The sequence below is a fragment of the Eretmochelys imbricata genome, chromosome 5 (assembly GCF_965152235.1).
Source record: "Eretmochelys imbricata isolate rEreImb1 chromosome 5, rEreImb1.hap1, whole genome shotgun sequence".
NCBI lineage: Eukaryota > Metazoa > Chordata > Testudines > Cheloniidae > Eretmochelys > Eretmochelys imbricata.
In genome coordinates this window covers 34,254,099-34,269,038 of record NC_135576.1, presented here as the reverse complement: position 1 = coordinate 34,269,038, position 14,940 = coordinate 34,254,099, and the positions used below count along the sequence as shown (strand labels likewise).

The following is a 14,940-nucleotide window of genomic DNA, read 5'->3' as shown; positions in this document are numbered from 1 at the left end:
ATGATGAATCTTGCCCATATGCTCAGGGTTTAGCTGATCGCCATATTTGGGGTCGGGAAGGAATTTTCCTCCAGGGCAGATTGGAAGAGGCCCTGGAGGTTTTTCGCCTTCCTCTGTAGCATGGGGCACGGGTCACTTGCTGGAGGATTCTCTGCTCCTTGAGGTCTTTAAACTACAATTTGAGGACTTCAATAGCACAGATATAGGTGTGAGGTTTTTTTTGTAGGAGTGGTGGGTGAAATTCTGTGGCCTGCGTTGTGCAGGAGGTCAGACTAGATGATCATAATGGTCCCTTCTGACCTAAATATCTATGAATCTATGACACACTCTTTTTGTTCTGAGTTTGTGCTAGATACTATACAGTCCTGGTCCCGGACTAGGCTCCAAGAGGCTATGATAATACAAATACTGTACACTCCATGAAACACCCTACCAAGGAGAAACAACTTAAACCTATTTGCTGAATCCTGGGATCTTCTGCAAGACATCTTTAGCAGCGGCCCATGGAACATCCCTTCATATTCACTTAAGGGAGCATGCCACCTGTTAACTGAATAGCATCACTTCCTGCAGCTCACAGGATTTCTTGGTAAGTTTTTCACTCGAGTACTGACCTGGCCTGAACCTGCTTAACTTTTGAGACCCCAAATGAAAGTGCTATGGTTATAGTAAGCAATCAATGTCTGACCATCAGGGCTTAATTTGTGCCAGGGCTGAGCCCCAGCACCTCTAGGCTTGACAGTTCATAGCCCCATTACAAATTAAGCAGTGCTGACCATCAATTACCTTCCAAGGTGTTGCTTGCTGAATAAGCTGTTTGTAGTAATTACCTCACTTGAAATTGGTTTTGAACCAATTATAATGCCTTTCAGCTGTGGCTGGAAATATAAACATTGGCATTCTCTTGTGTTGCATTGGCCTCTGCATTTTGACTTCATACCTCATCATTTAGTAACTAACAAGCTAATTATAAGGGACTAGGTGTGTGAGAATCTTTTATTGGATCCACCTTGACTTCCCAATATCCTGGGATTGCAGAGCGGCAAGTACACTGCATAAACTAATTATACAAACAATTCAATCTGTCTCTAGAATTTGTAGCTTGCTAGTGCCCTAAAGGCCTGAATCTGCAAGGTGCTGAGCACTTGACAGTCAACTCATACTGAAGTAAATCACGGTTGATGACAGGAGGCAATCAGCACATTTGCAGATCAGTCCCAAATTGCATACAATATGAGAAAGCTTAGTAGGATATTCTTGCTGAGAAGTTACCTGGATTTATAGGAAACATCTTGCATATTTATAATCACAATTTTCTTTTTTACAGAAGTGCTCAGTTGAACTTGCCCATGCTTCTGTGGATTATTCTTCAGCTTCTGGAGCTGCTAGTTACTTGGTGGCAATAGTCTGCAATGCTAAGTTTTTTACCCATCAACAAGATATTTTGATCTTTTCACTGCTGAGATTAAAGCATCTCCCTGATGCATTTTTTTTCTCCCCTGTTGTGGAATTTTCTCTGTGAACAAAGCTATCATTAATGTGTAAGTTGTAGATCAATGTAGTATCTGTAGCTTCCCTGTAAAAGGTTTATTTACAGCTGAGATAAGATTATGGGCTCTCTTGCAAGTTCAAAACAACAATATTCCACATCCAATAAGATTTAATGCTTTTCAGCCATAGATTGAGGTCCATGAGAGACAGATCACTATCCTGTTTTTTATATAGATGATATACAGGCATAAAAACGAGTATATTTGAATGGTACTTGCATTCTGTTTAAAAATGTTATTGTGCTGGGTTCATCTTCATTTACTATCCTAAAATGGTTGCAGCTGGGGATTATGTAATAACCCAAATAATTTTGCTGCTGATATTGGATGAAGGGACTAATATAAGCTTCTGCCATGCCTTTTCCTTCTTGACCAAGTTCTAGTCCATAGGTGGGACAATTCTTCTTGATTTTCCACTCACCTTTCATTCAGTTTCTGAGCAATCTTCATGTATATGACTAGAAGGAGAAGGAATAGTTTTGGAGTCTTTCTATTTTTTCCTTTTGTGTATATCAGAATAACACTTTCTCGCATTTTTGGCTTATCGGATTTACAGCATGCCTCAGCGTGTTCAATCAACTGAACATTTCAAACATCTAAGCTTTAATTTTTTTCTTTAATGCAAGTTCTAGAGCATCAGTTCTCAAACTATTGGGTGGGTCTCCCAAGGGAGGTTTGGGAGATGTTAAGGGAGACATGAGCTGTGTGCAATTTTTTTTTTTTAAGAGCGCTGGTTGTCAGCCCCAGGTGGCTAGGTCTCCTGCAGAAGGGCCATGCACATCAGGGAGGTGGGGATAAAGAGGGCAGCTGGAGTCCCACTGCCCCACGGCGGGCTGCCACAGACCCAATCCCCCATGTGGAGGCAGTGGGTCTCTGGCTGTCAGCCCTGGATGGCAGCAGTGGCGCAGAAGTAAGGGTGGCAATGAGGTTCTAAATCCACTGTGAAAAGTGATAGTGACGAATATCACTTTTTTTCACACTGCCACCCTTACTTCTGTGCTGCTGCTGGTGCAGCGCTGCCTTCAGAGCTGGGCGCCCGGCCAGCAGCTGCTGCTCTCCGCTCTGCCTTCAGAGCTGGGTGGCGGTATATGTACTTGTGGTTTATGCCCCCCTCTCCCTACTACAGAAGTAAAGGGGGGCCCGATCAAATAAATTGGAGAACCACAGTTCTAGAGGCTCCAATCCCCTTTCAGTTCCAGTGTAGTAGAAGTGTCTGTGTTTAGCTACAGCTTCTAGCTAAGAGGTTTCAGCTAGAAGCTGTTAGCCCCATTGAGTTTTTTGCCTGAGTGGATATTCCACAATCAGGCAGTGGTGTAACAAACTCCTGAATAATTCCTAAAAAAGAGAGAAGATTTTTCCTAATCTGTTGCATGCTAGTAAATTAATTTGGGAGGGGGGGTGGGTAACCTAAAATATTAGCCTTTTCAAAAAGATAAATTGCTCACAAAAACATTGATTATCTCAGAAAACATTAAATAGTAAGTGTGGAATGCACCAATGGACATATGCATTGCAACTCTGAGCATCATGGTGCCTAACTTTAAGACACCTAGAAAATCACAAGAACAACACTGCAATCCACAAAGCTCCCTATATGATGAATGGGGAGAGAGAAGTGCTTAAAAATGTGATCCACAAACTTAGCATGTTAGGCACCCAGTGCTGGTGCTAGCCCTTTGGGGGTCCTAAGGAAGAATATTTTTGCCCCCCCTCCCCCAAACACATACTAATAATTACTAGGGGCCCCAAGCAATTGCTTAGTCTGTTTATGACTAGCTCTGGCTCTGTAGGCAGTTCTGTGCCTAAGCCAGCCAAAGGCAGATGCTGACCTGTCCTAAACCCTGCTCCTCTCTCTCTCTGAGATAGATGCTATCCTACAGTCTAGACTTAGGCACCAATATCTGCTTAGTGATCCATGAACTGGAATCAGCCACCTGGAGTCAGGTGTCTTAGGTATATAAGCCACTACTTGATGGAGTGAGTTGGATACTTGCTCATAAAAATGGCTGGAGAAGAGGATGGTGCTCACTTTATAATATTTAACTCACTGGTTAGAGCGTTCAGATGCGATGTGGGAGAGCCAGGGTCAAGTCCTCTCTCTCTGTCTCTGTCAGAGGTGGGAGACAGGATTTTAACAGGGAGTCTCCCATCTTACAGGAGAGTGCTCTGGTCACTGGACTGTGGGATATTCTGATATGGCACTTCATCAGTCTCCTATTCCATTGTGGATAAATAATGAAAGAGTGAATGAAGCAGGAGGACTGGACCAGGGTCTTCCATCCCCGAGGTGGGTGCCCTAATTACTGGACTCAAGAGTGTCTGTCTCTCTCTCTCTCTCTGTCATTGAGCCAGAGATTGAGACTGTCAGCACTCTGTATATGGTGCTTTTCATCAATGGAGTTCAAAGGTAAACAAGCAATATTTCTGTTTTACAGATGCAGAAATGGAGATGTTGAAATTGTCCGACCAAAGTCAGATGGAGTCAGTAGCAGAGTTGTGAATGTAACCTGAGGCTACATGCTAGGGAGAATTGACCAGCTTTCCATCTGTTATAAAGTGTAGTGGGTGAATATTTTAAAAATAAATATCCAATTTAGAATAGCTTCATGCTCTTTAAAAAAAAATTATGCTCTTGCCCATAGCGTAATTGTTTTACATTAAAAAAAGGAGTACTTGTGGCACCTTAGACACTAACCAGTTTATTTGAGCATAAGCTTTCGTGAGCTACAGCTCAGTGCATCCGATGAAGTGAGCTGTAGCTCACGAAAGCTTATGCTCAAATAAATTGGTTAGTCTCTAAGGTGCCACAAGTACTCCTGTTCTTTTTGCGGATACAGACTAACACGGCTGCTACTCTGAAACTAGTTTTACATTGTATTTGTTGCATACTGTGGACGTTTTTTCTGAGGTATAGTTCTGATGTGTCATTATTTATGAATCCATAGACATGCAGCCTTTCAGGCATTCTTTCACAAAAAGTGGAATGGCCTTTAAAGCTTGTAACGTCACAGGAGACTTCTGCAGGATTCCACAGAAAATTGTAGAAGAATGTGTTGGCCCAGTTGGCCCTGTAATTGCGTACAGTATGATCTTGCAAGCAAACATGTAAAAACCCATGACCAGGAGTGTGAGCTCTCTAAACAATTGCCTGCATCATCCAAGATTTCTGCAGCAGGAATTGTCATATCATTTGGCCCTCCTTATCTACAAATGAGCAATTAAATCTGGGCTTCCCTAGTGTACTATGAGTTGTGGTTTTGCTTAGAGCAGAGAAAAGGAGGGACAGTATAATAGAGAATACTTCTATCTTGTGTAGTGATGAGTTTTAGTTTTTGTTGAGTCTTGAGTATAGGGAAAGGAGCAGGGAATGTAGACTTTTGATCCTGCGGTGGATTGTTATGGGGGAAGGAGGTTACTTTGATGGAGGGTTGCGTGGCAAGGTTTACGTGCATACAACCTCCCATGCCTCTAGAAACTGAGGCTCATGGGGGTTGGGTGGGGAATCACTGGGATGGGTGCAGGCCTGAAAAGATTGGAGGGTATCAGAACTATGGGAATGAGACTCATTGAGGTGGGAGTTATGAGGGGAGTGAGGTGGGAGGAGGGGTAATGTAGATGGCTTTTGCAACATGCCCTGGGATTCTTTACTCATGAACCCATCTGCAGTATCTACTCCCTTAAAATTCAAGAGGATTAAACTGTATTGCCTTGAGCTGGGGACATACAGGTTTTAAGGTGAATGGAAAAAGATTTGATACCAGTTGTAGTGGGTATCTGAAATCACTTTTAGGCATGGCAGCGGACAAGCTCAGGGGAAAGTGACATAAATATGGTCTCAGTGTGTACGAAAAAGCATTTTTTACAAAAATGGGAGCAGAACTCTGAACTTATTAAACAAAAACAAATACTTCATACATCTTCATGAAAATGTTTTTGAAGCTTTGGTTAAACAAACTCCATATCTTAAACCTATTATTTGTGATCAGTGACCACTTGCAGAAATCAGCTGTTCAGGATTCTTAAATTATTGCTCCTAACACTTCCCCACCTAATCAAAACAGACCCTCTTAATCTAGCTTCTGCTTCAGTTGAGACCTAGGAACAGGTTTTCCCTAGGTAAATGATCTCTGGATTGCTTGTCTCTCAGGAGAAGGCATTTGACAGGGTAAATTGTGGGTATCTCATGGGTACTCTGCAAGTGTTTGGCTTTGGTTCCATCTTCATTGGGTTCCTCCATTGGGTTTGCTTCTATTGAGTGTCTAGCTCAACTGGGTCCTGACCATGCCTGGCACCCTCCATCAAGGGGTGCATCAGGGCTGTTTGCTGTCTGGCTTGCTACATGCCATCGAGGCCTTCCTGTAACCATGGACTTCTGATCATCTGGCTGGCTCCTGTCAACAGTCCCTGTGATGTTTGTTTTCCCATTCCTTAATGTTGGTGGAGTCCCAGTGCAGCACCACCATACTATGTGTTCCTCCTCATCCCCCTTTTTTCTTAAAGATAAAGAAGAGAAGGAAAAAACAGTTAAAGCATTTTAAATGGAAAGTATTAAATAAGACTTTCATTTTTAGCTACTTTTCTTTCCCTTTAGCTAGAGAGAGTCTTAGAAAGCACAGTCTCCATGTTTGACAGTCTCTTAGATGGTATCAATTCTAGTAATAAGTGTCCTTTTTCCCCAAAAGAGAGGAAGTTAGCTGAAATGGGCTGGCGCTGTCTTTTTTAAAATCTGATCCCATTTCCACCTAGGTGGTGGTGGAATTCAACTGGAGCCAGTAGGCAATTTTATTTGAGTCTCTCCCTCTGGCCTGGTCAAGACATCTCTCAGGATTAGAATGCTAAAGGCCGAGGATCTTTGGAGATGGTGGGGGTTGAGTTACGATGGTGAATCTTGCTCCAGTAGTCTTTCTCCCCCAGTGTCTCTCTCTGGTGGCCAGAAAGGGGGGATGGACAATTATCTGGTCCACCAGTTAGGCCTACTGTCCAACAAGCCTGTTTGGGTTCACTGATGTCTAGTTTCGTGTTTTTCTGGTTTACCAAGCATGATCTTAGTACAATCCTTGAGTTATAGCAGTAGGCCTTTGTCTGTCTTCCTTTCATATTTTTTCGCATCAATATTTGTTATGACATCTTATTGACTTCAAAGTCCTTTTTACAGTTGATCTCGTAATTCGAATAAATGTGCAGATTCCATTATTACACACTGAGCACAACAGCCCCTCATGGAGTGGGACAGGGGACAATAAATTTCCCCTCCTGGGGGTTGTACCCCAACGAAGGGAGGATGTCTGCACTGTGGGAGGTGGAAGGAGAACAGCTGGGAGTGGGATTGGTGTCCCTGGTGGCTATACTGTTGGGGGCAGCTCCACCTCTCCACACACAGGTGTTAAAGGGGCTGGGGGCTCCTCTACAACCTGGGTACCGGGTGCCATGATGAACTCGGTGCCCAAGGCTTTGGCATTGGATGTTATAGTGAGGATCTCTGGCAGAGCACCACAAAGGACCCCGTGATCGAATGCACCCCTTTATTACAGTGGAGCGTAGGAGGTGAATAATCTTTGTACAGAATATTCCCTGTAAGGTATCATTTGAAAACTAATAACTCACTAGTCAATCATCATGATGAAACGTGTGTAGCAACATTGTATGTAAAGTTATGCATTTCCCTGAATGATGTGAGTGGCAAATGTTCAAACACATGCATCCCTGATTAGGCAGAAATGGTCAAGCAGGTCTTAAACAAAGGAATTTTGTTTACCTCAGTGTACATATAGGTGGTAAACAAGGTCCTTGAAACAGTAAGAGGGAGACAAAGTAAATCTGCATTTCAGCAAACAGCCTGAAGCCTCTTTCATGAGACCCCTTGTCTCTGTCCTCACAGCAGGAATGAACTTTAGGGGTAACCCTCAAGAAAATGCATTTCAAAGGGAACTAAACTATAAAAGTGAGGGGCAGAAACACCCCAGATTCTCTTTCCTTATCCATCTGTCTCTTCACTTAAGATGACAAAAGAAACAGCCAGTGAACTTTGGGAGCAGATACTGGTCCAAGATTTTGGTCAGGAATGTTACTGAAAACCTGTGGTGAGAACTTCACTTTAAACAAAGTCAAGTTTAAGTTTAGAAAGAGTTTTGTCTCTATTTTTCAAGTAACCATTTCTGACTTTAATGCTTTGTTACTTGTACTCACTCAATAGAACTACAAAGAGATGGATTTAAACTTGTTTTATTCCTTAATTAAAAGTAATCCAGGGTTGTGAATTGTTTGGGTATCGCCTTTTAGCAGACTATATGCCCATAACCCCTTAGAGGGGCTCTGGACCCAATCTATCTGGACTGTCCAGGAGAGGGCAGGACAGTGCAGAACACACATTTTGGGGGGAAATCTGGGACTGGGTGTGTGTTGGAGTCACCCTGAAAGTAGTAACTAAGACTGCTGGAACCCAGCATGTGGCTGGAGTTAGCTGACAGGCTGTTGGGGTAAGAGCTGCTGGACCAGGGCTGTGGCTATACGCAGACACTCGGGGCAGGACCTGCATGCTGTTTGTGAGGAGCCCAGTTTGGGAGGTACAGTAGTAAAGCATAGTAAGGCATTCCAGGTTGCAAGGTAAGTGGTGACACAGCCCCTCACTCGTCTGGATAGCAGCCAGGAAGGTTATAATCCCTCCAGGCTACCTCCATCATGCACTGCTGGTGACAGCTGGAGGGTAACTTGCCAATGGAATAAAAGCACATGACAGAGGGGTGGGATCCTTGCAGCCCAGTGGTAAAGAGTGGAGGGGGAAGACCAATTTCCTGAGGGTAGACAGGGGAAGTAGGAAGTAGCACTGAGGAGGAATGGCAGTTTGGATAGAACTATCCAAAGGCTCAAGGGGAATGAGAGACGCTTCTCTATCACCTCCTGGGCAGTAACCTCTGATACCAGGAAGAAAATGACTTTTCCCCTATGTCTTGGAGGCTACCACTCTGGCCATGGGCCCCACCACCCCTACTAATGCCTGCATATAAGCTACAGTGTGGGCTAAGGTGGCCACCAGGAGGCAGCAGACACTGTGCCTCTTGGGCAGGAGCTCTGGCCACTGTAGATGGAGAGAAGGTGGCAGAGGTGGACTGAGGGAGCATGGCAGACAGCAGTGGGGCTGCGGCCACTTGAGCACACTCCCTAGGGGCTGAAGGGTGGGGGGCTCCCAGAACTGGTGGAAGAAGGGGAGTAAAGGAAGATTCTGGAAGTGAACTGCTGGCTAGGTAAGTGGTGTAGGGTGGAGGGGTTTGGTTTTGTAGAACCGTTATTTTCTAGGGGGATGGGATGGGATTGTTTGGATGGCCTCCACCTCAGTAGAAGGGTGACCAGTCTTCTCAGGGACAGGCTGGCTAGCATAGGCAGGAGCATGTTAAACTAAAACAAAAGGGGAGGGTAAAAAAAGTAATGATATGAGCGCATAACAAAATTAAGATGTTGGGAACAAAATTAATCAAACAACATGAAGACAAGAAACTGTTTAATTGCTTATACTGTACACTGATGCTAGGAATCTAGGTAACAAACAAGAGGAATATGGATTTTTAAATTTTGACCTAGTTGGTATTACTAATAGCTGGTGGGATGAGTCCCATGATTCGAATATTAACAATCAATTTTTTATAATCTATTTAGGAAGGACTGAGTGGGCAGAAGGGAAGGGGGCGTTACACTCTGGCAAAAATAGTATTACCTGTTTGAGACACTGGTAAGTTGGAAGAATATGATCCTGAATGCATATGGATTAATGTCCTAACAAATAAAGCAGAAATGGGCTGTAGCAGACACCAACTGATCCCCACCAGATCACACGAGGGAAGTGGTTGATCACCTCCTTATGCACCTAGCTTTTTTTCCCCTACACATTATAGAAAAGTGATTATGGGGGACTTCAATGTGAGTGATGTGCTGGAGATCTTATATTCCCCATACTAAAATATTCTTTGCATTTCTAAATATTATAGATGACAATTTCCTCCTTCAAAACATGTTGCATTCAATAGAGAACATACTACTGACAGATGAAGAGGAACGGATTACAGAACTAAAAATGAACGACGCCTTAGATATATGATGATCGTGACTTGTTCACATTTATACTGTGCAAACGGAATAAAGTTCAGACCATGTAGAGTGGAACCTTGATTATCTAATCAAATTGGGACCAGGGCCAGATCAAACAATCAAAAATTAAGATAGTCAGGAGAATGGGTAGGGCTTAGTTAATAGGGAGTGCCTGATAATGAAGGCTCAGACAAACAGCGTTCAACATGTAGTTGGTGCTTTAAAAAGGACTGTTTCAGAAAGGTGAAAACAACTGTGCACCAAATCAGCTGGGAGAAAGAATTTAATCAGAAAAACAGGAATGACAATTTGGAATTGTTTAAGATCATTTTACTACGTGATTCAAAAGCCAGGTCCACCATTAATGAGGCTGACAACTCCCTTGGGGTTGCATGGGGGGGGGGAGCAGAAACATAAAATGGAAGGGTAACCAAAACCAATGAAGGGAGAAGGGGGATTAAAAGAAGCACTGTGGGAGAAAAATCCGCTCACCAGGCTGCACTGGGGGGCATACGAGTGGGGAGGATGCAGTGAAGGGGGGGAAATGAAACAAAGGGGAATCCAAAGTGCGGGTGGAAAGGGCAACCAGGCTCAAGGAGCAACACACAGCTGGCTGGCGGGCAGGTGGGCGTGGCAGGGGAAGCAACAACAGCTGCGGGAGTGAAGCGACACGGGGGGACTACGCGAAGGGAGCAGAGACCAGCAAAGGGACAAGACACAACCAAAGGAGAGAGTGAAGGGAGATGGAGCTGCAGGGGGTGGAGGCGGTGTGGGGCTGTGATAGGCAGCAGGAGCCCCAGGCCCGCCGGAGCCTCACCAGCCCCCTGCAAGCAGACGGAAGGAAGGGAGGGACCGACCTCCGAGGGGGAGCACGGGCGCATGGGAAGCAGGGGAACGCCGCAGCCGCAGGGCGGGGGGAGGCGGGCGGAAAGCGCAGCGCAGCGCCCTGGGGTGCGGGGGAGGCTTCATGCCTCTCTACCTCCCCCTGCAGCAGTGAACAGCCGCCGCCGCTGCCTCGTGCGGCCGGCCTGAGGGAACCTCCCCCAAACCTGAGATGGCGGCGGAGCCGGGATCCTGGTCAGCACAGGGCGCGCGGTGCCCGCAGCCAGGGTCCCCGCGGTCCATCCACCGCCCCCAGCCCGCCCCCCCTTTGCACTGCCCCTCACGCCCCTCTCCGCGCCCGGGGCACGCCTCCCCTCGAGCGCTGTGTGTGTCTCTTTAAGAGTCGCCTCTCGGCGTCCCACGTGTGCGATCAGCTGATGGTGACGCTGCGGGGAGAGCGCCCCCCAGTTCCTGAAACATAGGGCGCTGCGGGCTGCACAGGCTCAGGGCTGGGCTGGGCTGTCCCGTGCGCCTCCCCCGCCGAGTCTGCTCCGCGCGCTCCGCTGGCCGTCGCGGGGAGAAACCTGCAGGGTTAGTCTGGCTGGCGGCGGCGAGGGAGGGAGGTAGTGACAGCCCCAGATACCCGCCCTCTGCCCGGGGAGGCGGTGCTGGGGGGGACCTTCCTGCCAGAGACCCAACCCGACCCCATCCTACCCTGCTGGGACCGTCCTGCCAGGAACGGAGCCCCCTGCACCCCTCCTCTCTGCAGTAATAACAAAGACCACCCACCGCGCTGGGACCTTCCCTGCTAGCTGCAGAGACCTCACCCCTGGGACCCCACCCTATGCCCCTGGAACCCCTCCGCTCAGTAGCAGTGCCAGAGACCACTGCACCTTCCTGCCGGCAGCAGGGACCCTTCGTGTCTCCTCTGAGATCTTCCTAGCAGGAGTAACAGAGACCTTCCTGATACCCAGGGAGACTTGCTTCCTCCCCTTTGCACCCCAAAGACTTTCCTGCAAAGAACGTTAGAGACGCCAAGCTTCAGAGACCGGTTAGCAGCAGAGACCTTCCAGCCAAAACTCCTCCTGAAAAGCTGCAGACCCACTCAACCCTTTACAGTCTTGAGACGTTCTGGCAGCAGAGACCCACTCCCCACCTAAATCCATCCGAGAGGAGCAGAGAGCCCCTTGGGACCCCTGAGCAACAATAGATCCTCTCTATTCACCAGTACATGGATTATCTGGTAGGTATTGGGTGTAAATTGTGTGCTTCCCCCCCCGCCCCCAACTCGCTCTCCTTTCTTTCCTGTCTTGCATCCTCATGGTAAATTGGCTCAACCGGACATGTTATAGAATACTCCATTATAATTACATTTACATAGAAAATCGCATTTGTTGCCACATAGTGTTTTAAAGGCTTGTATTGGAGACTGGTGGAACCCTAAAGTGAGTAAGTAAAAGACCAACTTTAAATCAGCTCTCAGAACAGTTTTACAACATTGGAGAAATATCATACTTTATCAGGCTTAGAATTATGAGGCAGAGCCTTCTCTGGATTATTGACACTGTATTAAAAATTTCAGAGTAGCAGCCGTGTTAGTCTGTATCCGCAAAAAGAACAGGAGTACTTGTGGCACCTTAGAGACTAACAAATTTATTTGAGCATAAGCTTTCATGGGCTATAGCCCACTTCACACACTCACACACACTTTTAATACAGTGTCAATAATCCAGAGAAGGCTCTGTGGGGTAATTCTAAACCTGGTTAAAATATGATCTTTTTCCAATGTTGTAATCTGCTCTAAGGGCGCACGCATGTCTAAATTGTGTGTATGCCCTGAGAACTTTTCCAATATGTCCTTGCATGAGTTCCTGATTGGGAAATGGAGTATTTCTCTTGTTCGATCTTTATCACTCTTACAGAACTATTAAAGGCCAATAAACCAGAATGGTTTTGCTAAAGTGCTCTGTAGCCCCACTCATTTGGTTGTTATTAGATCTCTAAAGTTATGACCTAGGTCACTGTTTTTTTCCTAAATGCATTAACATAGGATATGGTTGAATGAACTAAATTGTAACCTTGGACATGACCAGTACTGCACTTGAGTAGTTTGGTATTCACAAGTAACTAATGTTGCTTAATGAATGTTTCCTTTCTTTGTCTGCAAAGATTGTATCACAGGTGTATACTTCAGGCCAGCGTGGTGGTTAACGTGTTCATGCTCTAATGTATGGGTCACTACCAAGAAAATGTACCAAATGGCTAGGCTATGTAGTGAGTTGGATAGTCACATTTTACTGAGATTCCTGCTTAACTGATTTCTTAAATTTTTTAAAATGGGAAACTAATGAACATTCTCTCTCCATTCAACTCAGTTTCATATTTTTTCAAGGTGTTATGGTTTTACTTCTTGTTTATTAGTAAATATTTTAAATAAAAAGCAGCTCTCTTCTTGCCATTCCATCTTGTAGGAAGATGTCAGTGTCCCGTGAGATGAAGGAGGGTTTTTTTCCTTGGCTTTGAAGCTGTAATATTTATCTAGTTCTATCTTACACATGACACACAATTGTGAGTTTTAGAGATTGTCTTGTTGACTAGTGAGCAAGACCTCTCTGTCCTTTCTGTTGCAAGGTTGGATCATTGAAATGAAAGCACCCTCTAACAGCTGACCTGATTTTTTTTTCTCTGCTGATGGAGCTGGGGGGGGAGGGGCACTATATTCAACATTTACCTAAATGTTGGGTTTGAATACATGCAGCTTGGACTTATTTTGGAGTGGAAATGCTTTATTTAGAGACTTCATGTTTTTAAGTTGTATGCTAGGCTTGAGTCGGGCTGGGGGGGGGAGAGCTCTGTATAATTGAAATGATAGGTAAAAAGAAAAGGAGTACTTGTGGCACCTTAGAGACTAATCAATTTATTTGAGCATAAGCTTTCATGGTAGGTAAAGTTCTCTTTAAGAACCTAGTTAATGGAATACTGACAGTGAACTTGCTGTGTGGTTTCTCAAGAGCCTGGAGCAGTTTATTTTCCTCTATCAACTTATGGCCAGATGAAACTAGCTATCTCATGTACTTTTCACAGCAAAAGCTAACCTGCATGACTGCTACGGAAATTCTGTGGAACATACATCATTGTGAGATGAATAAGTTTAATGAATTTTGAAAACTGGTAGTGTGTTTGCAAACTAATGCAAGGCTGTGGGGAGAGCAGCTTTTAAAAAAGAAATGTAAATGCACTCTTTTATGCCTTTTTCCTGTTCCTTATGCACCAGCCAGGCCTGTTGCCTAGCTCAGTGGTTCTCAACCTTTCCAGACTATTGTACCCCTTTCAGGAGTCTGATTTGTCTTGCATACCCCTAAATTTCATCTCAGTTAAAAATGACTAGCTTACAAAATTAGACATACAAATACAAAAGTGTCACGGCACACTTTTACTAAAAATTGCTGACTTTCTCACTTTTACCATATAATGATAAAATAAATCAACTGGAATATAAATATTGTATTTGCATTTCATTCTATAGTATATAGATCAGTATAAACAAGTCACCATTGTCTGTATGAAACTTTAGTTTGTACTGTCTTCTAGTGATTTTTATGTAGCCTGCTGTAAAACTAGGCAAATATCTAGATGAGTTGATCTACCCTGTGAAAGACCTCTGCATACCCTACAAGGGTATACCTTCTCCTGGTAGAGAACTACTGGCCTAGCTGCTCCCTTTGTCCATTCCTAACTTTATGCCTTCTTTCAAGCAGTCTAGCATGCTTGGAATGATGTTTCACTTATAATATGACAAACTTTCTCTTGGTTTATCTCTTAAGAGAAGTCTTTTGCACATCTATTTTATGAGGTGGTCCTGTAGTTTTTGTTTCATTTGGTACTGTAACTGCAAGTGTTTTTTGGAATCTAGCCTCTTCAAGACAGGATCTTGATTGTTCGTCACAATTCACCTATTGTACACTGCCTTGTACATTTGCTGCACTATACAAAACTTGGGGGTTTGGACTACACATCCCTACTTCAACCAGGTGGGTTTATTGTAGGTAGGGAGAGCTACATTCACAGCTCAAATCCAAAAGCTGATTCAGTGTTGACATGGGCCAGTCTTTGAGCTGCCTTCATTTAGGACCAGAGAACACTGACAACTAATGTGACTATAATTTTCACAGCAGAGAAAGATGCCCTCCTTTTCTTAGAGTGAGAATAGTTGCACTATTCAGTACTAACAGTTTCAAACAAAAAATATTATACAAAATAAAGGAATAAAAGGTTGAAATTGTGTTCATATCTGTGTGAAACTCTGAAACCAGAACAAATGATCTCTGGCAGTTACAGTATGCTGGTTTTGGATGCATACAGTGTATTTTTTTTAATCTAGCCTTCATTTTCTTCTTCACAAAAAAACTTGAGCATTGAGATATGAGTTTTAGTTTGGCTGACAACTTATTTCTTAACTTTTATCTCTTCTGCCTCTTTTCCATGAAAT

At 44.5% G+C, this 14,940-nt stretch overlaps 1 protein-coding gene and 1 long non-coding RNA gene across 3 annotated transcripts in view; both read left to right on the top strand.

The window, feature by feature from the left end:
• The first annotated feature begins 251 nt into the window (after positions 1 to 251).
• On the top strand, positions 252 to 4,116 carry LOC144264525 (uncharacterized). The gene is made up of 4 exons (XR_013346064.1): positions 252 to 589; positions 1,328 to 1,541; positions 3,708 to 3,837; positions 3,986 to 4,116. It is a non-coding gene; the product is annotated as an uncharacterized LOC144264525 (long non-coding RNA).
• A 6,812-nt stretch (positions 4,117 to 10,928) lies between these two features.
• The window catches only part of ARL15 (ARF like GTPase 15), a 328,495-nt gene continuing 324,483 nt past the window's right edge, over positions 10,929 to 14,940 (top strand). For both annotated transcript variants that reach the window (XM_077816839.1, XM_077816840.1), the window contains exon 1: positions 10,929 to 11,694. In XM_077816839.1, the coding sequence (XP_077672965.1) occupies positions 11,683 to 11,694 (12 nt within the window). In that variant the 5' untranslated portion in view covers positions 10,929 to 11,682. The remainder of the gene's footprint in view (positions 11,695 to 14,940) is intronic.